The sequence below is a fragment of the Larimichthys crocea genome, chromosome VII, assembly GCF_000972845.2.
Source record: "Larimichthys crocea isolate SSNF chromosome VII, L_crocea_2.0, whole genome shotgun sequence".
NCBI classification, from domain to species: Eukaryota; Metazoa; Chordata; class Actinopteri; family Sciaenidae; genus Larimichthys; species Larimichthys crocea.
Window position 1 is genome coordinate 4,269,460 of NC_040017.1, and position 25,139 is coordinate 4,294,598.

Below are 25,139 nucleotides of genomic sequence, written 5' to 3' on the forward strand. Positions count from 1 at the left end.
TCAAGAAAGGGAATATTTAAATATAAATAATAAATATATAAAAAAATTCTCTCTTGTTCTGAAGTAAGACTAGCTTATTTGTCTTGTTAAATATTGTAAAAAATGAAACTCACTAAAACCATCTTGGTTAGTCTTTCCACTGCTCCAGTCATCACAGATCAAATCATATCATCCCATAGAACAAATCTTAATCCACAGAGTTAGAAGTGAAAATATTCTGGCTCTTCAGCCACGTTCTCTGACACTTCCCCAAAGGGAGACCAAAAATAAAATAAAATGAGAAATCGGCAAAAACAATTTTCTGCCATTTTATAAACTAAACAATTAATTCAGATGATTCACATGAAAACTTTGATTATTTTCTATAATGTGAATGTGAATCTTCCTTCTCTGGTTGTATTTGTAGCCGGAATAGGTAGAAAATGACCAGAAATGTACTAATGAAGCAACATTTCTGTTCTTTCTTCTCATGACGTCTTATGGATCTCGACCATCAGGTTAGGTTCTACTGTCATAGAGCAAAGATAAAAATGTTTTTTATTGCCATGTGATTGTTGTGTTTACGTGCGCTTCATTCACTATGAAAGAGAACAGGGATTATGGTAAGTAACGGATTTTCACTGCAGATGTCTTTGCTAGTGCATGTGTTTCTGAAATGGAGAACTTGATTAATGTCGCCTTCGCTGCCAGTACTCTGTACTGGCATTGAAAACACAGGCAGAGCTGACCAATCACAGTTCTTGCTGTCTCTACTTGCCTCAGCTCTGACATGCAGTTACGTTCTAGAGGAGATGCAAGGCAAAAAAAAAAAAAATACATGATTTAAGTTACAGCCTGAGTTTGGGATTTTTTTGCACTTAATAAGGATGAATAGAACAAATGAAGGGTCTCTGTTAATGTTCATATTGGCATGTGAGTATTGTAATTAAGGTAGAGTTTATGACATTTGAACCTCTCATATAAAAATCATGAGCATGTGGTCCCTCTTTGTGCTGTTTACATCTCCACTCGTGTCCTCTGTGAAGCACTTTGAGGCAATGCTGTTTGTCAGAGGCTTGACAAACAGTTAACTTAATCAGTTTGCCAATGATCTAATACCCCTCCCCGTTGACCCAGTAATGGTAGCTCATGATGGGTATTTAGATAGAGATATGAGTCAATGAAGACAGACATTTGTTTGCCAAGTAGTGTAGGCTCTCTCTCAACCATTGATTAAGCTCACAGATCAATATGTCAGCTTGATTTTCATCCATGCTTCTCACCGATCATCAACAGTAGCTTACACCGTGGGGTAATAATTGATTTTAATAGTATTTTTAGCTTATCTTATTGATTACAACACATATTGTAGATTTAAGCAAGCACTGGTTCGTAGCTGGAAAAAAAAAATCAATAGTATCTATCTGAGTCTGTTTATCTACCCAGTTTTTCAGGTCCCATAATCTGTTTGCTTTAGTCTAACTATAGGTTATGTGGTGGAGAAGGTTACAGAAAACGTTCAGTAACTGGGAAGTTAGAGATTATCCTCGAGAGGGAGAGAGAGAGAGAGAGAGAGAGAGGGTCTAAATCCCCGCTCAGTCATTTTAACCACATGGGACTGGAAACCACTTGGGGAGAGAGCCGAGTGTCTTAAAATATAAAAATGTAGAGCAGAAGTGTTAAAACTCAAGATAATCCACTGGGAAAACATACGCTTCAAACAATACAGTCCGCACATTCTGCGACTGATCCCAAATGTCTGTTTGTATTTGCTTTTCAGCATGACATGACGTGATGGGACATGATGTGCACACAATACATCATAATAGTCTAACAGAAGAAACAATATACAAACACAAAGAGGGGGTTAAAAATGACTCCACATGACACTTTATGGATTTGTTTCCTTTGATATCAAGCCTTTTTATGTAAATCTAAAGAGTCTGTTGCCCGTAGTGTTTTTGATTTGTTGCAATACTGTGCTGTATTGCGATGTGCCTGGTCATCCTTTAACTCTACAGTCCCTCCTGATCATTGTTTCTGGTCAGATATATGAATATTCCTGTATGTGCGTTCATATTACTCAACAATGACAGAATGCAACACATCTGCCAGACGAAGCAGCATGGAGATGTTGGGTGTTTTTGGGTGCTTTAATCTAGAGGAAAGTTACAGGATATTCATATATTTTATATACTGTTATTTTATACATATTACCCACTCCTAACAGAAATTTGACTCTGTAGAACGAGGACTAATCCAAGCATTAGTGCTTTGATTTTTTTTTCCAGGAGGAGAACTGAACCTCTCACCCTGTAAATGTTAGTGCCCCCTACTTTCCACTAAACCTCAAAGGGCATTACACCCCTAACCTGTGAGTGCCTCCCTCTATCTATTGAGCTCCACCTGGCCACTGAAATGAGCCAGCGATTGTCTGATGAATATTTTGCAGGATGCAGACATTATGGATCATCCACAATTTCTCCTTGCTCTCCCCCCTTCTCATTTCCATCCTTTTCTCTTCTGCACTGCGGAGAGCTGCATTTGCTGCATAATCGCCCACTGAGTATCTCCCGACTTTCTTGCCTTAAACCCCCCCCGCGTTTTAATTTGTCTGTACTCCACTAGTATGCGGTTTAGTCATCAACTAGCTAGACATGTTGAATGAACAATGCAGACAAGTCTGACTTGTCTGGGTTTGACTAGTATCAATTCAAACCGAGATAATGCCATTCAAAAAGGAAATGACACCTTTTCTTTCCAAAATGATTGATAGCGCAGAATTATACATAAATCACAGCAGTTTCCAAAGGATAGGAGTAGCTTTAATCTGTGGCTCACAAAATGATTACCCTTCAACACAGTAGATTGTCTATATTTTGCAGATATTGGATGATGAACTTTAAGTAATGACTTCCAGGTAATGACTTTCTTTTAGATTAGAACTCCTCTTGTGTTTGCTGCCACATAGAGGGTGTTAGTGACAGCCCGCCACACTCTCTTTCATAGTTATTACTGTTTCAACCAGTCATAGTTCCACTTTCTTACTCTCTACTTAATGGAAAGTGGGACTGATACTTGGTGACTGGTTTAGCAGGAAAATTCTGGAGCTGCTTTGACTCACGAACTTTCAAGCAGTTGCTCTTTCCTGTCATACGTAGACCTTTAAATGCCGTTCTGAAGTGTTGAATGAAGTGCATGTCTGCCCTCACTTACAGCAGGCAAATTGATAGAAATGAAATGCCTTGCTTAAGGGCTCTTGGACAAGTCACATGGCTGTAATAATAATCATAATAGATGGTTCAAATATTACTTAATGTTGTTTCTTTCAGCCATTGTTAGACTATTTGTAACAGCAATTTAGGGAATTGATTTAGACACTTGAAATTTAAAGCTCATTTTGATTGATTAATTAGTGATCACTTAATTTAACTATGAGATGCCCTAGACCACCACCTCATTCAAAGATCTTGCCTGTTTAAATAAAAAAAAATGCATTCAAACTATGAAAATAATCAATGCTCTGTTTACAAGAGAGACAGAAAAGCTGATGGCATAGTTCACGTTCTGTTTCCTCTCTGCATGTTTACATGTCTTTAGTTTTCTTCATGCATGTGGGTGTGCATATCGTTTGCCTAGCTCCCTCTGTGCTCCCTAGATGCATCATTACTGCACACGTATATGCTGCGCGTGCGTGTCTGTGTGTGCGCGTGCCAGTGTCAGAATGGACAACGCAGATTCAGCCAACTCACAACTTGCGGCTCTACTGCTCTTTTGTGCACCATGAATGTCAACTGACACATAGCTATGAAGCACAAGCTCAATCACAGACACTTACACGTATAGTATGTATAGCAGGCATGTATAGACACACACAGAGAATCACAGGGAAGTAAACATGTGCATATATACACACAGTGCATAAAAGCACATACAATACATACAACACATGATAAAACTACAACCATTTCCCAGCACAGCCTGCCCTTGAGTTCATGTTTTTCAAGTATTCACTCACATCTGCAGTAATATTGTGGTATTGAAATCTACCAAAACATTTGATATTGAAAAGCAACAAAAGTTGACCTGGTTTTTATTCATTATTTGATAGAATTCCTGACATTATTTATAGGCCTTTTGTTAATGCAGGACCACATTTAATGTCAAGGTTTGACATGTTTTTAAATAAAAGATATGTATAATTTTTGTGACAGTAAGTTGTGGGGAAAAAAAAGTCTTTTTTTGGCCTCGCCATGGAAACCCAAGTACTGTACCGTGCACTAATATCAAGTAATTCCTTTGATAACACACAGCCCAAACTTTCTAGGATTTTATTTATCTAATTCCTTTGTGTCATTGTTGTCCAAAAATATTAATAACACATCAATGAGCCACACTGTTTCACATACTCCAGCATCTGTGATTGTTGGTCTGATGTGTGCGTGTGCTCATGTTTCTACAAGGCAGTCTATGAATCATATATGCATATTCCTCTGCATATGTTTAAACGTGCGTTTGAGTCTGTAGATGTGCAGTTGCCTGCGTTTTTTCTGTGTGTTTGTGCACGTGTGCCACCGTGTATACACCAGCCAGCGACCCTTCTTTCTTCTGACGCCCTGCTCTCGCTTCGGAGCAGAAAAATCGCTCTCGCCGTTTCACTGGCTGACGTTGCTGGCAGGAGTCCTGGGGGCCGACGGAGGGAAACGATCCCAACAAAGTGGCATGAATTAATGTGACTAATTAACACCACGTTAATTATTTGTAAATTGCATGTTTGGGTACACGTTACTTGAGCGGCATATGCTGCTTGTCGTGTTCGCCCAAACAAGTGCCAGCTAATCTGTATCTCTGGAGTGCCCCGCGTCTGAAGACGGGCCAATCAGCACGGTGCAGGAAAAAGAAAGAAAGAGAAGGGAGAGAGAGAGAAAGGAAAAATAAATACGATTGCCAACAAATATATTTCATCTCGTCTAGACTCCGCGCAGGTTTTTTTGCCCTTCTGTAGTTATTTATCTGAAGTTTGTTTGTTTCCTGCGCTGTTGGTGAGTGTTTAATCTGACTGCCCATTAAAAGATAAATGATAGTGTTTTCAACATGGGGCTACAACATGGGGCTGATGAGGTTCCGTCTTTTTGGCAGTGTGGTGAATGACTGTAGCTCTCATGTCACTGTGGAGTTCTACTTTTGTCTTTTTTGGTAGCTTTTATGTAGATTTAAATATTTCTTCTCCGACTGGTTATGTAGTTGTGTATGAAACTGCACCTATACTTTCACTCACTGAAGCACCACTTTTATTATTCAGCACCCATCAATCATTTAAGTTCCAGCACCTCAAACGCTTTTCTCTGCTTTATATCATTCTTAATTGAATATCTTTGGTATTATTGGACTGTTGGCTGACAAAGCAAGCAATCTGAATACACAACCTTGGTTTATTTTCATTATAGACTGATCTGACGGTTTTCTTTTTTTCTTATTTGATTCATGAAGCAAAAGGTGCCCTTTAGTAGATCTGAAAGTTCTTCAAATGATTTGTTCTGTCCTTCCAACAGTACAAAACCCAAAGATATACACATTTTTTCATCCATGCTGATTTCAGAACATTGTAGACAGGCAGTTAACAAGACAAAAGTGTATCAAATACAGTAGATTAAAACATCTGACACATTAGTAGGGCTGTCAAAATTGCTCCGAACTGACTGTTGGAATATTCACTCTAAAAAAACACATAGGTTCGAACCATTCAAATATCTATATTTGCGCATTATGTCAATAACAGTTAACAATTAAACACATTTTCAAGATGAGCCCTCATATTGCTAGTGGTGGAATGGGAAGCTAACTGTAACTCACACAGCTTTATCTCCAGGCTCCGCATTTTTGCCGTCTACCGACCAAAATCCGAAATATTTGGAAGTAATCCGAAGTTGCTTGGAGACCAAACCGCTCTCTCTGCTGCCGAGTTGAGCTCTGAACTTTCTGCCATCAATTTAGAATATTCGTTGACAGCCCTACACATTAGTAGTGTTATAGTTACAGTTAAATGTCCTGTCCTGTGTTGGCCTGCAGCCTTTTAGCAACTCAGTGTGTTTTGCCTCAAGTGTTTGCCTACAATGTAAATACCGAGTGAGGGAGCCTCGAAAATACTTGAAGAGAGACAAGACTACTGCGCTTGAAATGATCCAAAACTTGCTAGCATGGCTACCATTACATGCTTATCTATCACTCTGTCACCCCGGGTTATGCACACTGGGTTTTATTAGGACAGTTTTGGTTGAGAAGACACAACCAGAACTGCATGGCTTGGTGAGTTGGGCAAGAAGCAGATCTGCGTATCACCTGAGCAGCCCCCTCCCACCTCCTTTCCCCTGTCTCCCTCTCTATAGCGCTCTCCTGCTGTCTCACCCTCCCTTGCTGTCTCTCTCCCCTATTACCCCTCAGTGAGTCTTCTCTCCCTCATTGACAAGCCCTTATTTTTTCATCTTCCCTCCTAGTTTCGTCTCTCTCTCCCCCTCTCTCTCTCTCTGTTTCTCTCTCTCTTTCATCCCTTGCTCATTTTTTCTGTCCCAATCCCTCTACCCCCGAACACACACACACACACACACACACGCACACACGCACACACACACACACACACACACACACACACACACACACACCTCCTCTTCCTTCTCCTCCCCCTCTACCCTCCCTTCCACCCCCCCGTCTCCTCAGAGCTCCTCCGCATTAGCAGTCAGCTCCACTCCTAGACGTACTTTGTTTTTCAACCGTGGTGGAAGCTGAGCGAGGGAGGGAGCGAGATACAGAGAGAGGAAAGGAGAGAGAGAGAGAGTGCAGTGCAAGGGATACAGAGGAAGAGAGAGAGAGAGAGAGAGAGAGAGAGAGAGAGCATCATTTACACAGCCATCCACACCAAGCGGACCCTGCAGCTCACCCTCCCTCCCTTCTCTTCCCTCAGCCACTGCTCACGATGCCAAACATTTTATGTGTTATTTAGTCATGCCTGACTTTATCGAATTTGAAAAACATGCCAGTCACGGGTACACCCTCCATCCCCCCTTGCCTCCCCCTTCTACATCTCCCCCACACCCCCTCACCCAACCTCATCCTCATTTCCCTCTCTTTCTTTCTTTCTCTCTCTCTCTTTCTCCCGATTGAAACTACCAATACCGACCAGGTCTGACCTGAAGAGCCTCTTGAGCCACTGTTTTTGGGGACATTTCACTTCTAAATGAAGTTTTTTCCTGAGCTTCATCTGCCTCCCACCTTCTCCTCCACATATATACCTCCTCCTGGCCACCCACCCACCCTGGGGGAATGGGAGAAAGAGCATAATTCTAGCCAACAGAGTGTTGACTCTGAGATGGATTATTTCTGCTTGAAATCAGAGGCCATGTGCTGCTGGATAATGTGGTCGTCCCGTTTTTTTTTTTTTTTTTCATCAGTGTTCTAATGATGGAGATTTGACGGGCAGCAAAATGTAGAGGAACAGAGAGACTTGTTCCACCAGGCGAGGAACGAGAGGCTAAAGGAAATCCCAACATGCTCGCCTTAATAATCCCAATGTCAGGATTTATGCTTGTTTTGTTTTTGCTGTTATTTAACAGTCTGGCGTAGCTCAGTGGGCAGACCAGGTCACTAACACTTAGTGGGATTAGAGGGTTGATTCTAACAAGAACCAGCAATGTTAAAAAGAAAAAAAACAACAACACACAACAAGTGTATTTGCGGTGTTTTGAAGGATGCTTAGTGTTTCTCAGTCTTTTGACATGGCATATGTTCACAGCCCCACATGACAAGCTCAAGTACCCCTTTACCGACACCTCATGAACCAAATCTGTCAATTTAAAAATGGTTTTAATGTTATTGGTGATTTTTTAATTATATCAAATGGATAACACACAGTGACTCTGAAATAGCAGAGGTTTAGACTTGGTCTTTTCTTTTTTCAGTAGGGTCAGTCAAGTTTGCATTTGTAGTACCACCACTTTGAGACACTAAGCTATAGTTTGAACTTCTTTACTCACATGGTATCTAGTTATCACACTCTCAGTTGCAGCACCATGGTGTAAAGATGGTTAGAACCATTGTTCATTGGTTACTGTTACAATAAATTGACCAAACATCATCATCATAAATCACACTCATCCTTCTGAAAAAAAAAACAAAAAACAAATATGTGAATAAATTTTTTCAACCAAATCATAGCTATTTGTTCAAATTAGCCAAGCTACTCCACAAATGCATGTACCCCACTGGTAACTTCAAAAGTGCTCCCATGGGCGTGCCCCTGGTTGAGAATCACTGATTTAGGCAGTGTTCAGACTGACATTAGCCCAGCATAAAAAAAACACAGCCCGCTCATTCATTTTAATGAGGACATCCCGATGTTGCAGCGGGGTGCCAATGCAATACCAACAACAACGCTCTCAAATCCTACTTGTCCCCACCAACACAGTACTGTACATTTTTAATGCAGTGCTGTGTTTTCGATTCGAGCTGCATTGTGTAGAATTTAGTGGAATCTAGTTGTAAGGCTGCAATTTGCAACCATCCGAATACCCCTCACCTCACCCTCTCCCCTTAGCAGTTTTGGGCTACTCTAGAAACATGGTCGTTCAGTGTAGTTTAGAGACACTGTAAACATTCCCAGCAACTTTGCAGTTGCTGGTTCAGATTCCTGTGCATCTGAGTGAATGAGTAACACTTCTCCAGTAACTACTGGCCCTGCCCTTGAGCAAGTCAAGTTGCTCGAGTGGAACTGCCCAGTGATGTTTGAATGAAGCCTGCGGTCGCAGTGCAGCTCTCAGGCATATATGTGAGCAGGAGTGTGAAGCAGGGCGGTGCTGAAAATGAGTATCTGTGTTCAGCAAGAAACCGGATTGCTAAAAAAAATAAAGGCTAGAAAAAACAGACTTTTTAAGGAGGAATGTGCTGAAAAGATGTGGCGTTGTAGATGGTGTGGGTCATTCTGCAAACTGGGTCTGCACAGTTGCTCAACAAGTAACAGAAACTGCAATATTGAGCTCTGCAGTTACTAGAAGAGACTGCAATTTTTGTCCCAAGTGAAATCTGTTTGACACAGCTGCTCTGGTGCTGTGCAGAATTCTTGATCTACATATTAAGTTGTACATTGAAAAATATCTTGCATTTTATTCCGAGTAAATCATGTGCTCACAGAATTTTGAAATAAAGCTGTGTCTACATGGCTAAATATGCATCTTAACAAGTGATGTAATGAAGTATTGACTACAACCAGACTCTTTCTTTGGGGATAAAAAAATGAATTGATGTATTAGCCCATCGGCAAAAAAAAAATATTGTCAATTTTGATAATTGAGAAATTCTCACTATTTTCTGACATTTCAAAGATGAAAAAAAATCACAGATTAATTCATAATAAAAGTAAAGTAGTTGCAGCCTTCCTTTTCTTTAAAAATCTTTTTTGACACAAGGATTTCGGAGATGGACTTCACGGTTTATATCGCAGATAAGAGCGCAGCTGTTCCGCTGAAACATCTCTAGTTGATTCTTGTCAATATCCTACAACTCTGATGATAGAAGAGCTGGACTTCCTGCACTCTGGTCTGGTGGATAGAAGACATGTAGCAGGATTTCAAGTTCTTAGTGGGGGGGGGGGGGGGGGTAGAGTGGGATTTTCACCGATGTTGCAGAGGTAAGAGAAGCTCTGAGACAAAAGAACCCTTAAGCTGTAGAGCTGAAGTTTCTGTGCGATGGCGTTGCCGTTAAAGACAGTGCTTTGTTTGTCAAAGACGGTTTCAAAACCGTTGATGAGGAAGCTCCTGTGTGGAATTAAAGTTTTATTTTAACCACATTAATCAGCTGTAGGCTATTAATAAAAATAAATGGTTAATATTTGTATAATCTAAGCTTTAAAAAGTGAGAGGCATTTCAGGACATCATTTTATACTAAAAAATATCTCCAAGTATTCAGGAATCTGTATCTTGCATGCCATCACAGTGCATTTATAATGTAATGGGAAATGTAAGCCTCTCTCTGTCTGTATCATCCATTCTTCTTGAAATCAGCTAACACAGAGGAGATAGAAACCAGACGAAGCCTGAGGGCTAGAAAACACTGAAGACACTTTCTCCCTCCCTGACTCCTCCTCCAGTTTTCATCATGCAGCCTGTTCATTGTCTCTTTCGGCTTCTGCAAAAAAAAGTTTGCAACGCAAAAGTTGTCCATCTTAATAATTCAGTTTCGTACTAAACTTAGTCATGGAGTCAAATTATGCTGGAAAATATGTGAGAATACTCCCCTCTTTCCTGTTCACCCGTATGAGGAATATTCAAAAGTGAGTGTATTATTTGAGGTGTCATATCTTGGAAGAACAAGATCGAGTGGCCCAAATTCATGATATTGTCAGTTGTTTCAAGATGACCTTTAATCTTCAGATATATTGGAGAGTTGAATTTTAAGAAGATTTATTTGACACTTGTTTCAGGCAGAAATCAGACTCAGTCTAAGAATAAAGGATCTGAGCATTTTGTGGATGGCAAAGAGGCTGTCCAGTAGCCTATTTGGTACTTTGGTAGATTTCAGGACAATCCAATAGTTCCATTGCACTGAGAATCATGAATTGACCACAATCAGCAGGATGACTGCTGCTCAGTAGCATATATGTAGCAGTGACTTCATTCAGATTTTTGCAGCGCTGTTCTAAATATTGTAAATAACTTGTGTGAGATTATTGTTATGCACTTATTTTTAAGTCCCATTAGAAGGCTTTTCACGTTTTAATGAGACTGGATAAGGGAAGAATATGAATGAATGCTCTGTATTTTTGAACATGAACATGTTCCATGTATATTTCAAGGATTTTTTGTATTAGATATTCTTGAAGAGAAACTTGCAGGCAGTTCAGAAAGGTAAAAAGCTGAGACTCCTGCTGTAATTAGTAGCCTACAGAGGTTAAAGTCAAATCAATAGATGGCAGACTTAAACAGTCTTTTCTCGTGTCCCTGGAATGATTGGAATGATAGAAAAAAGGGTCAGGTAGGAAAAGCAGAACATCTTTGCTCTTAAATATTTGATCACTTCCATTGATTTGAACATCTGATCAGTATTTCCTCCTCCAAGGAGCTTTTGACAGCCAATAAAATGTTTATCTTGATTAATGAATCTACAGCAGATGTCCTTATCAAGCTAATATTTTCCTTAGCACATACACTATCACGTTTTTTAATTATTATTTTGGATTATCTTCTCTTTAATCCACAATTTTTATTATCTTGAATTTCATTTAATAGTTTGTTAATATGTTTGTGAATGTCCAGTGCAATGTTTAGTGATGTTTATATGATATCTGAAATTTACCTAACCCTAACTTCTGCAGCTAAACACTACAGTGACTGTTATACATATTTTTATTAGTAGTAACAGTAGTGGTATTAGTATTAGTATTTGTAATCATTGTATTGGTACACACCGCACTGTGTGCAGAGTATTGAAAACTGCCAAAACCCCACAGCTGCTATTAAATGCCTGATTAAAATAGTTTAGAATATATATATTTTTTATTTATTCTTTGATCAGACTCAGATTTAAATCAGTTTAAGCTCTTGTATGTTTGTGTTTCCGCATCATTTAACATTTGTTCAGAAGAAGTTTTGTTAAGAAGTTTGGCCTCTTTTGTTCAATAAAAAGGGTTTGTATATATAGAACATATTCATTTTGCTCAAATTAAAGGAATAGTTTGACATTAAATATAATTTTCCTAATCTCCATTTCTGAAAGATAGACAAAAAGATTGATTATTAACACAGTATTATCCATTATTATTAAGTATTATTTAGTCATGTGCATAACAATTGCATTGGAATAGTCGTTGACAATGAAATTCTTAGATCTCAGGCTGCTTTCAGCTGTGCTCTTACACTGGAAACAGCTATCTTAGCTCTGTCCAATGTTCAACAATAAGCCAATCACCACGTCTTAACACGTCTAACACATCATATCTCAAATGTTTAATCCATTCACAGAATTAATATATGCACACAAAATATATAAACAAAAAGTGCTTTAAGAGCTATGGCATGACAGCGGTATCAGTCTTCTCATCTCACTTCCAGTAATAAAAATAATTGTGCAAAATGTTTATCTAAAAGAAATTATTGTTTCAGTACTCGTACCAGAGCTTAGTGATTATATCACAAAGAATTTTAAACAATAGCCAGCCTTGAATCATAGCAGTAGCAGCAGTAGCCTGTTATATACAGTATATAATATTAGTAGTTACAGTAATACCAGTAGTAGCCTTAGAATTGGACCGTAACTACTGTAGTTATAGGCTTTAGTAATAGCATCCTCATGTAGTGTATTAGTGATACTGTGTTCAATTTATTTCACGTGGTCTCCTATATTTAGCAGCTCTGTCTTCTCCTTTGTCTCCCCGCAGCGATCGGCCGGACGTTGATCCCCCGTTATTTCAGCACGGTGTTTGAGGGAGGGGTCACCGAGCTCCACTACATCCTCAAACACTCCAAGGAGTCCTTTCACAACTCCTGCATCACCCTGGACTGTGATCAGTGCACCATGGTCACCCAGCACGGGAAGCCAATGTTTACAAAGGTAACACCTGACCCCTGAGCTTCTCTCTCTATGAATAATTGATCACAAGCTATGATAATGGACCAGGCGAGGAGTTTAACTGGTTAAAGATCAAACCCATTTACACCCTTTGATTCTTTTTTTTTCCCCCCGTTTCATTTTGTCACAGTGTTATCACGTCACACCTGATGACCTCGCTGTCACATAAGTGCAGGCCTTAGAATTAGAAAATCACATGTTATCTGCTAAGTTTCTTTACATTTTAAATAGCTGATTTCTGAAGGAATTTTTTGCTTTAAATAGTAACACTAAATACACTTTTTGAGTTAGTAAATTATATGTACTTTTTACTAGAGCCCAAACAATATAGTATAAGTTAGCCAATATTATTGGCTGATATTGGCCTATAGCAGATATATTGGTATCGGTGCATGTGCTATCCTATATGTGTCAACTTGAATTGCTCTGTATTGTGTATGTAGATATTTAACATGTTAAACTAAAATGTTCTTTAGTTTTTATAGTCACACTGGTGTATTATCTACTTATTTTTATTCCAGCTCAGAAATTCATTATATTAGCTGTAGACAGCTATCGATAATCTTTGAATTATCCCCCTCTAAAATTGGTATCAGTCTCAAATTCCATATTAGTGAGGCTCTAGTGTTACTTGAATTGTGAAGGAGATGTGTTCAGGCTTAAATGAGGTGGTAGGTTGCTCTTTGTGGGAGTGAAAATATCAATAAACTATCTTCAGATTAGTATATTATGTATTAAAGTGTAGCTTTACAATTTGTCTGTCTTAAAACAATAGTCAGGTGTGACTGTGTATTACGATGACCTAATACTCGTACTAACTAGTGTTTGGACTTCAGGATTCGTGCTGGGGAAAGTCACACATATTCATATTCATCCCCTTTACTTATAGACATTCTGGCCTTCTCCTATACCCTCAAATCCACCGGCATTTCTTATGTTAAACATGTCGACAGCACCCAGGTCAGGTGCTCCAAAGACAATGCAAGGGGGGCATGAATAAGATCTTTCAGGAGTATGGTGCAGTTTGCAGTACATGTGAGGCACAGACAGAAGAAGCACAGGAAACACAAATTGCGCAGGTGAGATAATCCAAACCTGACACAGAGGTCTTCTGAAAGCACTGAAGCTGAGCTCATCTGCTTTTGTCTTTGGGGAGAGAATCCCCCTGTGAGCCAGAGTGAATATCTGCTTCACCACAGTCTGATCCAGATGGCTAGCTGACTCTTAGTGGTCTTCTGCTGACTGTCTAAATGAATCTGAGGCCAGATACCTTGTCAGCGCCAAGCAGGCGAGCTAAAGGGATTCCATGTTTCCTGTACCATGAACCCTGAGCTACAGCACCAGACCGGATTGTTCTGACATTAAACAGCTATACGCCCTCTTGTTTTCAGTACTTGACAGTATGCACTCACTTGTGTGTGTGTGTGTGTGTCTGTGTGTGTGTGTGTGTGTGTGTAGAGTCTGAAATTAACTTTTTGGCTGACCTGCCACAGGCTGTGAGACTAAAAAGTGAATTAAAAAAAATATCACTGCAACAGAATCTCAATTTTAGCAAGTAATTTTGCCTGTTGTTGAGATATACAATCATTTTATTTTTAGAGATGAACAAAATGTGCCAGTGGGTGGAGATTATTACTATTATTATTACTACTTTCCAATACAAATGAACTTGATTCAAGAAATTCTTGGTATCAGCTGTCATTGTTATTGACACTGAGGCGGTGATTTGCCTTTTCTAGTCTTGTTGTTAAATCTCTTTTAGAAAAAAGTCTTGATAACAGGGAAACAAAATCAGGAAGAAATGGACATTAGGAGTTTATTTCAGTAATAAGGGGCAAATAAAAAATAATAATTTCTCTCTGGTTATGACATATTATTCTTTTTTCACAGAAAAACATGTGAAGCTGCCTCAAAAATATCTCTGTGATATCTATATTGATATTGATAGCTATATCTAGATCTGACATATAAAGTATATAAGTATAATAAGATAATACAATATTGGCTCCCATATTGGGTCCCAGGCAATTTCTTCTTCAAGTTAGTTAGTTGTACATGTATCAAGCAAGAGTCATGTAATATTGCACATACTTTTTTGATTTTGATATGAATTGTTGAAGAAACGTTGTCATGGTTTCCATGTTAGTGTTTGAGTTGTGTAGTGCAGGACCTTTATATTGGCAGAGTCAAATCTTAGCAGGTGTGACAGGTGTTTACCTCAGTGTCTTTGTTGGTGTATATTTACATGCACGACCTTTAGCATGTTTGTTGGTGCCGTGGGGGTTCATGAGGTTGTGTCACTTTTTCTGCACATTTCGAATGGGGGTTTATTTATGTGGTGGATGTTAGGTGGTGGGGGCTCTTTGTGTTGTCCTATCAGTAAATGATTATGAAACATCCCCGATAACACACACACAGGCAATGTCCTTTTATGTTGGTGTTGTTTGGTTTTTGTAAACAAGGCTCTCTAAAAGGAACAACCCCCCACCCTAACCCCCCCAACATAATATATTATGAGTGTCCGATATTAACCGTACAGAACAGCAACAAAATGGCCCAGGCCCGGTCAACAAAAAGCTAAATTTGATGCTCGCAGCGCTGCTCTCTTTTCATCTTCACCTAAATTGGATGAGAAGAATTAATTCATTAGAAAAAAGAAAAAGAAAAAAAGAAAAAAAAAGAAAAAAAAGAATTCCAATAACTGAGCGTGTTCTCCCTGAGCTCCCAGCAGCAGCAGCAGCGAGCCTGCAGCTCTGGAGGCCCGAATCTCAATCAGCTCTGCCTCGCCTCGCTTTCCTCAACCACCACAACCCCCCCTCCTACTCCTCCTCCTCCACCACCACCACCTCCCCCCTCCTCTCCTCCTCTTTCTCATCCCCCTGCCTCGCTCGCTCGCTCGCTCATTCTCCCCTCGCTCTCTACTCCACCGCTCTCTCTCTCATCCCCCTCCCTCTTCTTCTGCTTCTTCTTCTTCTTCTCCTTCTTCTCCACCCCCTCCCCTGCACCTCAACACACCCACATGCGCACACACACACACACACACACACACACACACACACACACACACACACACACACACACACACACATCTTTCATCCCTAGAGAAATCATCTCCAGCTCCCAACTCTCTCTCTCTCTCTCTCTCTCTCTCTCTCTCTCTCTCTCTCTCCCTGTATCTCTCCTTCTCTTTCAAAAAAATTTCAAATTCAGATTTGGTTTATTGGCTTGGCCACATTTAGAAGAACTCTGGTTTATTGCAATTTAGGTCTTATTTTTGTAGTCTTAGCCATCATTCCTGTCTGTAATAACAACACTGTAGTCGAGTTAATAGCTAAGATATTTCAGTTCATTTGACGTTACAAGAAGAAGATGGACGGCGGATCACCCTCAGCAGCATAAGGTCCAAGGAAAGAACTATAACGTCTGGGACTAATTGCCATTGACTTAAACATAGCAGAGCCCAGATGACGTGCTGGCATTATACATTTAGACAAACACAGGTTATATTCAGCATTAAAATCAACCATCCAAAACATTGAACGTGTAAAACACTGCATGCAGTACAAATTTTAACTAGGATGGTGAGATTACACTTCCATATTGTAAGCAGTAATTTGACTGTTCTTTTTTATCCAAACTAATTTGGAGGAGAAAACTAAGGAGAGCTGTAAAACCTGTTACTCGGTAATAACTGTCAGCGGCACAGTTCACAGGCTGCCTCGACACTCACCTGCTGTTCCTGCCATACTTGTGCATGTGCAGTTTTTTCCTGTGCAATGAGGCATTATTAACAACATTTTAGGTGTGAAAACTTTTTGGGCTTTTACCTCCGGATGAGGTGCTTTAGATTTAGATGGATGGTTAGATACTAACATTTTTTTCAAAACAGGGCACATAGATTTTTTTTTGACACGTATCAGCGTCTTTCCATCGCTTGCTGTGTGCCATGTTCCAGAAAGCACTTTACCGTTACTCGGAAAACTGGCAACCATGAGCTGTCATGTCACCAATCTGAGTTGAAGAATAACTGCATGTTTAACAGTTTTTTAAATTAAAAATATGGTGTTTCTTTCATATTTCTTCTGTTGAAATGTATTAAAATGCATAAAATTTCAGTTCATGTTAATCGTAGAAAGTGTAATATAAAATGGAAATGTACAAAACTTAAGGCTTTGTTGACTCATCATCATATAACCCACTTTGGGAACCATTGGTAGATAGTTTGGTTAAACTGTGACCCTGTTTACAGCAGTTTGATGGTCATGTTTCTTGCCCTGTCTCACTTAATAGTAGTGGTAAGGTCCAGATACATAACTATGTTTTTATTAGTGTATAATGAAACTTATTAACTTATTGACTAAATTCATTGCTTTCTATTTCTTTTCTTCCTACCATGCGACAAGGTTAAAGTTGGATAGAATGGAATGTTTTTACAGTAGCCCAGAACAGACAAGCTAAACACCGGCTCCAGATAGGGCCTTTTGCATTCTCCGCTTGTTTTCCACTTACACTAGGAAGAAAGAGGTTGAAACGAGGGGATTGCAATCTGCAACGACACCACCGAATGCCAGTCAGATCTTACACTATGTTCCATTCATCACAGTGTTATCAAAGCAGATTGTAGTTTTTATATAGCTGTACAAATCACCATAGAAGAAGAGAGATGAAGTGAAACCAGTCGCAGTCATTGCTCAACTACAGACTAACAATGGGCGTGGTTAGCAGGTTGCTAAGAGTGGGTGGTGCTACCCAGGTGCTGGCGGACAATGTGTGCGGCGGCCAGCGAGGTGTTGACAAGGTGACACGGGGTGCCAATTTGACCAAAGACCCCCAACCTACCATCCACCCCCGGTATCCCAGCACCTCTATTCACTACCCAGCAGGCTTTGCTTTCTCTGGCTTGTGTGTGTGTGTGTGTTAGCTCTAAGGGCACGGCCCTTGTTACCGTTACCCAGTTGGGGGTTTCTGCATGCTGTGAGGCAAGCAAAGAGCAAAAGGCGAGTTCGTGACACGGTGATCTCAGCTGAAGTGAATTTAATTCCCGGAGTGGATTTTTTTTTTTTTTTTTTTTTTTGAGAAATTGACTAGTGGATGTGTTGTCAACTGTGTGTGTTTTCCTCATCCTCACTTGGATTGTAGTCAGAAGTTTCTTCAGATTTTAGCTATGTTTGAGTTGTCACTTCTCCATACTTTTAATATAATGGTAGATATTCAATTATTTTAATGTTACCTTTCTCCTTACATTACTCAACTGCAAGGTACTGTACATAAAAATCATAGAACCCATTCAATGCTATAGAACAGTGCCTTAACACGACAATTATAACTATAGCAAAAAACTGCTGACATTCCTTTTAATACTCTACATCAACACAAGGTTGACATTATTTTACCCTTGCTTATATCTCAGATGGTACTGTAAATTGACCCTTTTGTGATAGTTTATTTAATTCCTGATGACAGTCTATGCCCACCACTTTTATCCAATTATTATTTTTTTAAGATTACTTTTTGAACCTTTGGACAATTAAACCTTTATTGACAGAAAAAACAGTAGACTTCGAGAAACATGGGGATGACTCACAACAAATGCTGCGATCGAACTAGTGACGCTGCAATTACTATAAATAGCGTGCATCTTAAAAGAAAAGCCAATCCAGTTATAAAGTATTCATGGGTATAAAATATATTCTGCACCACGCACACAAAAAACACATTTTATTGATTTAAATAGTTGTTAAAATGGGTCCAGATGTGTAAGTTGGTTGTTGTGTTGAGGGGAAGTTTTGAATAACTTGCAGTTAAAAAGAAAACCAGAAAGTATTCGCATGTGATTTAAATGTCTTCTTTTTTTGTAATGAAATGATTAAAGCTAGAGTATGTGACATTGTCATTACATTGGCACCAAAAAAATCCCTCCTCCGCCCTTCAGGCCTTTCTCTCCCTAAACACATTTTGTGCGTACAGGTATGGGCAGGTAAGCAGGCCAGCCAATCATTTCATTCAGGCTAAATAAAAATGATGATGATTGATTCATTTATTGATTGCTGTCAGGATGTTAAAGGAATTTCAACAAGTATTTTAGAACATAGTAATCCTGTCAGCTCTAAACTCTACTGTACCACGCCTTCATTCATGGATTTAAACCATACAAAGAAATGTGAAGCTCTTGACTGTATACTGTAGATACTGATACGGAAGGTCATGCTGAGTGACAGCGTTATTATAATTGAGCATATTTTGTCAGCTTTGGTCCTATTAATATTCACCATGAATGCTCATAATAATCGATTTAACGACCTTCAGCTCCTGTGTCGTTAATTGATTGTCATGTTAGGGTACAGTATTGAATAGTGTCTCAGCAGCAGGACGCTGTTATTCTTTCTTACTCTTTTGAGCTGGAGATCCCCTGATCTCAGCCCCGTTGTGTGGAAGATTTATGACCCTGCTCTTAAATCAATGGGGACTCTCTGTGAAGGGCTGTACCATTTAATGGAGCACTTTTTAATTCAAGGGGATTTTCCTCCTTTTTAGTTTTCATAAGGGAACACTATTTAGCTGAAAACAATTGGTTACAGCCATTGTGAGAAATATTAGCTTTTAACCAATTCTCGTTCAGTATGGAAAAATAAATAGCTTTGTATGATTGAATCTACACTGGAATCTGTGGAAAAGGGCTGCTGCCATGGTTGCATTTCTGGTTAATATATCTCTGCAACAGTCGCACAAAGACAAGTCCCTACACATTTATTGCGCATGGCAATTAAAGTGATTCTTAGTCTGGTTCTGATTTAACTGTTTTTTCCGGATTCATTTATCGGTCACAGAGAAGGAGAAAGCTTGCAGAGAGAAATAAGAGCAATAGTGGAGGCTATGCTAAATACACAGTTGGCACTATGGAAAAACAAATCAATAGTGCAGCGTTGTTTCACTGTAGGCTACAGCACCTGGAAAGCATCAAAAGACACTGGCTCACTAGTAAACACAATTCACAATTTATTTCACTTTTGGTGGGTAAAAAAACATAAAGCTACAAAAGTACACTTTCAGAAAAGATGCAAAGAATTACTTATTTCCTCATACATGCTGAAGTATTTGGTCTTTTAATATGTTTCAATGCCCCATAGGGCATGAAACTCATCCACACACATAATGACCATGATGCATTTCATTTCAAAGGAGGAAAAGAAAAACACCAAAGTCACAGTTTTTTTTTTTTTACCTTTCAACAGCAATTTGAGTACTGCTGGATTAATTACAACATTCCTTCTTATAATTTAACATGGGCTGAGAACCCGGGGGTGAAGTGATGATAATTTTGCAGTCAAAACTGAAATAATATGCAAATATTAAAACAGTATGTTTACAATATACAAATATGGTTTCTTGTTTTTAATCTTCAGTGTACTTTCTTTTTCCAGAATGATTAATTTATGTGGTTTTAAGGCTTTTTTCAACGTCTTATGAGCTAAGAAAAGTGACTGTAGTAACTTTTCAGCATTATGACAATGCTTTTTACAGATAGTACAATGGGTTTTTAAAGTAATACATTAGTTTGTCTTGAAAAATAAAAAAAAGCACCACATTTGGAGATGCATGGCTCTCACTGGACAGCGACAGTTTGAGTTCTTGGGATGTTTTAAAGTTTGGGTGTTCCAAATCATGTTGCATTCTTTAACTCTGAGCTCTGAGGTCAGCTGTTGGACAAACTGCTGTTAGAAATAAACCAAATAAAAAAAGTCAAATAAAAGACCATTTTCATTGTCCATTAAACACTAAGGATTATTTCCAAACATTGCTTTAGTCTAATCCACACTTATCTAGCTCAGACAAGCCCATTATCCAACCCCGCAGATCCCAGATGTGTTTACACGTAAAACCACTGTATCAGCACTGAATTTTGTCATTGAGTGGGTGTTTTCATTTCCAAAATGCTGTATATCTTATTTAAGAATCAATTCTAACTTGTTGTTTTCTCTTTCAGTATTTCAGAAAAGCCAAGACTTTATTGACCCCTGGGGGGGAAATTCACATGTTACAGCAGCACAGCGACAAGTCAAGAGATAAAAATACAGATTAAAAACTATTTGTGTTAAACAAATCAAATAAAATAAGATATATAAATAAATATATTGAAATCCCTTGACTATATAAGAGAACTGTGCAAATGGTTGTGAGAAGGAAAGCAGGAACTCCAGTCATGCAACTGCATATGACTGCAGCTATGATATGTAAAAATATATATAATAAGTATACCATCAGTAATAACTACAATGTATAGTATATAATGCTGTCAAGTTTATAGCATTATATATATATATAATATAATATATATATATATATATCTATATATAGATATATATGATATAATATATTAGTATATATAGATAATGTGCAGTACGAACAATATGCACATGCTACACAGTGATAATATAGTACTGTGATATAAAGTTTTATATGATGTGCTGTAGATGTTACTGCAACTAATACTATTAATGCAACGTGCAACATTAAATCAAAATACATATTGTCTTCTGTGTGCGATAGTCATGTAAAAATGTGCAGCTACTGTCTTTCAAAAGTTAGTGTTGTCCTCGGACATTTTTAATAGTGTCTGTCACCATTTTCTTCCTAAATATAAGATACTGTTTCATTATGGAGCAACTCTCTCTATATATACTTGTTGTAATCTCAGTTGGTTGGATAACTCAGGAAACGCACCGTTGCACAAAGAGTGAGAACATTACACAGTATCCACATTTTCAGTCAAGACAGGAGAGAAGCAGCTCTGCATTTTTTTTTTGGAGCAGTCGAGCTTCTATTTATTCTTTTTTTTTTTTTTGTGACTGAGTGTGTTGGAGTTAGTGGTGGAGCACGTGATCAGCAGGGGTAGGTGGGTGGGTGGGTTGGAAGTGGGGAATGAGGGTGAGGAGAGTGGGGGGTTTTTGGTGGTGGTGGTGGTGGTGGGGGTGCAGTATGGCCGCTAGCCTCTTTCTTGCTGATCCTCAGGAGACCATCTGCGCTGGGGGCATTGATTAGAGTGTGTCTGGTGGGATTACATCTTTGCCGTTGCCATGCCAACTAATCAGCTGATTTTTTTTCCCCTTCTCTCTGTCTGTCTCTCCATTTCTCTCTCTCTCCTCTCTCTCCCTGGTTGTCACAGCAACGAAATACGGGAGAAGCGCAAGGGCCCCGGCAAGCGCTGAATTCAGCTAAAGGGGCGAAAAAATGTTTTTTTCCCCTCACTGTTTCTCTCTCTCTCTCTCTCTCTCTCACTGTCTCTCTCTCTCTCTCTCTCTCTCTCTCTCTCTCTCTCTCGCTCTCTCTCTCTCCTCCTAATTGGCAACTCTCTCTGACCTGAAGTTCTTTTGTCTCTGGTGTAAACACACCCCTCTCCAGATTACATTTATTTTCACATTTTAGAAATAGCTGGATGGATGAGAGGCCCAAGGACAGATGCTCTGAATGAGGGAAGCGAGGGGAGTAAATATTGGGAGCATAATAGCTCGCTCCATGCTACAAAATCCTTGAACACATTCCAAATCGTAGACGAAGCCCTTCCAGTGTTTTTTATCAAAATCACGCCTGGCCAATAAGCACTGATTTCTGTTTTGTCTGCACCCAAATCAGCTGACGGCCGCCTGCCAGCCGGTTAAAGATGACTGAAAGAGATATAAGGCCGAGGAGGAATGTAAAGTAACACTAACTATGTGATCTTTGTCCAGGTTTGTACAGAGGGTCGTTTGATACTGGAGTTTGCCTTTGATGATCTGATGAGGATCAAGACGTGGCACTTTACCATCCGGCAGTACCGAGAGCTCATCCCCCGCAGCATCCTGGCCATGCACGTGAGTGTGACATCATTAACATGCGACAGCCATCATCCCTACCCTTCATATTTGCCCATTTTTAAGTGTCACTTTTTGAATCCTATGAGGGTCTCCGCACTCTGCTAAGACACTTTTGAGAAGCTATTCATGAGCATATGAAATTTAAACGCCAACAAAGCCGTTTTGAGGGATTTTTGCAAACCAATTTATTTGGAGACATCAAAGGCCACAGAGGATAAAAAAAGAGGGCCCTTGTCTGAAAAGGAGAGAGAGAGAAAAAAAAAAACAAGGTCGAATGAATAATCTGCTTAATTCCACTAAGTGGAACACACATTTAGTTACTGGAGCTGTAGAGTGTAGCTGGAGCTCGTAGAAGGTCTCCTAAATTCAAATGATGTTGAACTGAATTGTGTGATACAACACTGCTGTTAAGAGGAAGAACTGGATTTCTTTTAAAATGAAAATGAAAATCTTAAAAACATTACAAACTGCAGCCTCAAAAAGTTGATTTAACAATTCTCCAAAACAATTTGAACCGAAAACTTTATAATTTTATAGGATTTACTGCATTACTGCATTGTGTTAGACTGCTTTGTTTCAACCAGATGTCATAAACTCACAACTGACTGTATATTCCCGGTGCTATAGTGTTGATATTTCATGTTTCCAGGGTTACAAAGCCCTTTTCAAACAGCCTCTTCATGTAAACGCGACGGCAATTTGACATCTTGGTCTCATGTATAATAATAAGTGCCTGAACCACTTATAAGAGAAAGTCATGATGGTAATCTTATTAGGTCGGACCCACTAACATTTCATGTGACACAAGTCTGATTTAAGTGCTGCTGTATTAATGTAAAGAGCAACACAGAACAAGGTTAAACACACAAAGAGAAATTAAATGTAAGCCTTGTTTGCTTGATTAAGATCACAGTTATAATTTGTCCATGTATCATCGCCCACGCTCACAGAAAATAAATAAAACTAGTTGAATAAACTATGAATCACTTTGACTGAGCCGGCTTTACATTGTTTCATGTCGTGTTAGATTAGTTCATAATTTTTGCCTTCCCGTGTGATATAAATGGGACATGGGTCTTAGATCTATGCCCACAATAATTAGATTAAATGTTCAACTTTTTACTTCAAGAATATCCAGCAAAACACTTTGCATACATCTCATGAGCAAATAGAAATGTCCAACTCAACATCTAAGTTAAAAAAAAAAAAAAACAGCAGCAGAGTTCACGATTTAATCAGTGATGAAAATGATGACAACATTTATTAAGAGATTCACAAGAAAAGACGAGAGGCGAGCATCCATCATGCTCGCAATGGTTATTAATTAAATCTTAAATGGCAAAAATTCATCAGTGATGCAGTTGTTTTACAGCAGTGATGACGCCTCCTCTTGTGTACACGGTGCAATGTACTTATGTAATGTTTGAAAACTACATGAAAGTCAGGTATGTCTGAATGATCAAAACATCTAACAGACAGATAAAACAAGCAACTTTCCACATTCCATGTCTAAAACAATAATTCATAGTGCTCTCATATGTTTTTGTTTTTTTTTCCTTTTCAGCAGTGCTATGCGATAGTTGCTATTCATGCATTCCTTCCCATTTGCCTGATAAATAAAGTGAGATTCACTCTCAGTATTCTCCCTTTACCCCCATTGACCTAAAGGTGTGTGTAAGAGGCAGCCTCTTCTGTATAGCCAGCTTCTTTTTTGGCTAAGTCTTCCTATGAATTTCACTCACCGATAAATTGGCCCCTCAGGGTATTCACACTAATTCCTGCAGAGTGGGATATCGTGGAGTATTGTGGGTACTGGCCAGATCTTTGGTGATTTGTGCGCGAGTGTGAGTTCAGGCTTTTGATCGTTGCCTGGACTAATGAAAGCAGATACAGACACATGGGGGTGAGAATAGGAAAGTTGAAACTGTAGATACCAGTACCGATGTAGCCACTGTGGAAGATCCTGTTTTTGATCTGAGCTGAACTACTTCAGCAGTTGCTCTTGAGGAAATGTTTGGAAAAGAAATAAAGTTTGTTCTTATTTTAATTTTCACAAGTTTTTAAAGAAAGTAATTGATATTAGCCATTTCTGATAGATACTTCAGGTGTGTGTTCAGTGATGGAAAGTATCAAAATAATTATCTTACTTATGTAGAAGCACAGGAGCTATAGCTCAAGTACAATGACACACCAGAAAAAAAAAAGTATCTCATTTTAACTCAATTTATTACACACCTTTGTAAAATAATTGATTCTGATTAGTCAATTCTACACTCCTTTATTTCTGAATAACAGAATGTGACACGTGTGTTTTCAAAGAGAAGTCCTTCATCACTCGGAATTATTTTACAATAATGACCGACTTGCTGTACATTACAGACAAACAAAGTACGGGATGAACAGGCATACAATTTTGAATAAATGTTGGGAATGATAATGAGAATTTAAATTATGAGATCAGATATAACGGCCGGATTCCAGACGAAAGCTGTGTCACAGTTTTTCTTTACATCTCCTCAACATATGTGGTGCAAAGTAACTCCAACCGTCAGTGCAAACCCATCTCACCTGAGTGATGAGGCTCTGCAGTTCCTGTAACGCCCACTAGATGCTGACTTCAGGAACTCATCTGTACTGAAGTCAGTAACAAAATTGTCAATTACATTTTTTCATTAAGATTTTTGGGTATCATTTTA

The 25,139-nt window shown here is 39.0% G+C and overlaps 1 protein-coding gene across 7 annotated transcripts in view; it reads left to right on the forward strand.

Annotated features, from left to right (window-relative positions):
- The window catches only part of ldb2a (LIM domain binding 2a), an 87,790-nt gene that overhangs the window by 45,507 nt on the left and 17,144 nt on the right, over positions 1-25,139 (forward strand). For all 7 annotated transcript variants that reach the window (XM_019258463.2, XM_019258466.2, XM_019258464.2 and 4 more), the window contains 2 exons: positions 12,402-12,574; positions 22,318-22,440. In XM_019258463.2, the coding sequence (XP_019114008.1) occupies positions 12,402-12,574; positions 22,318-22,440 (296 nt within the window). The remainder of the gene's footprint in view (positions 1-12,401; positions 12,575-22,317; positions 22,441-25,139) is intronic.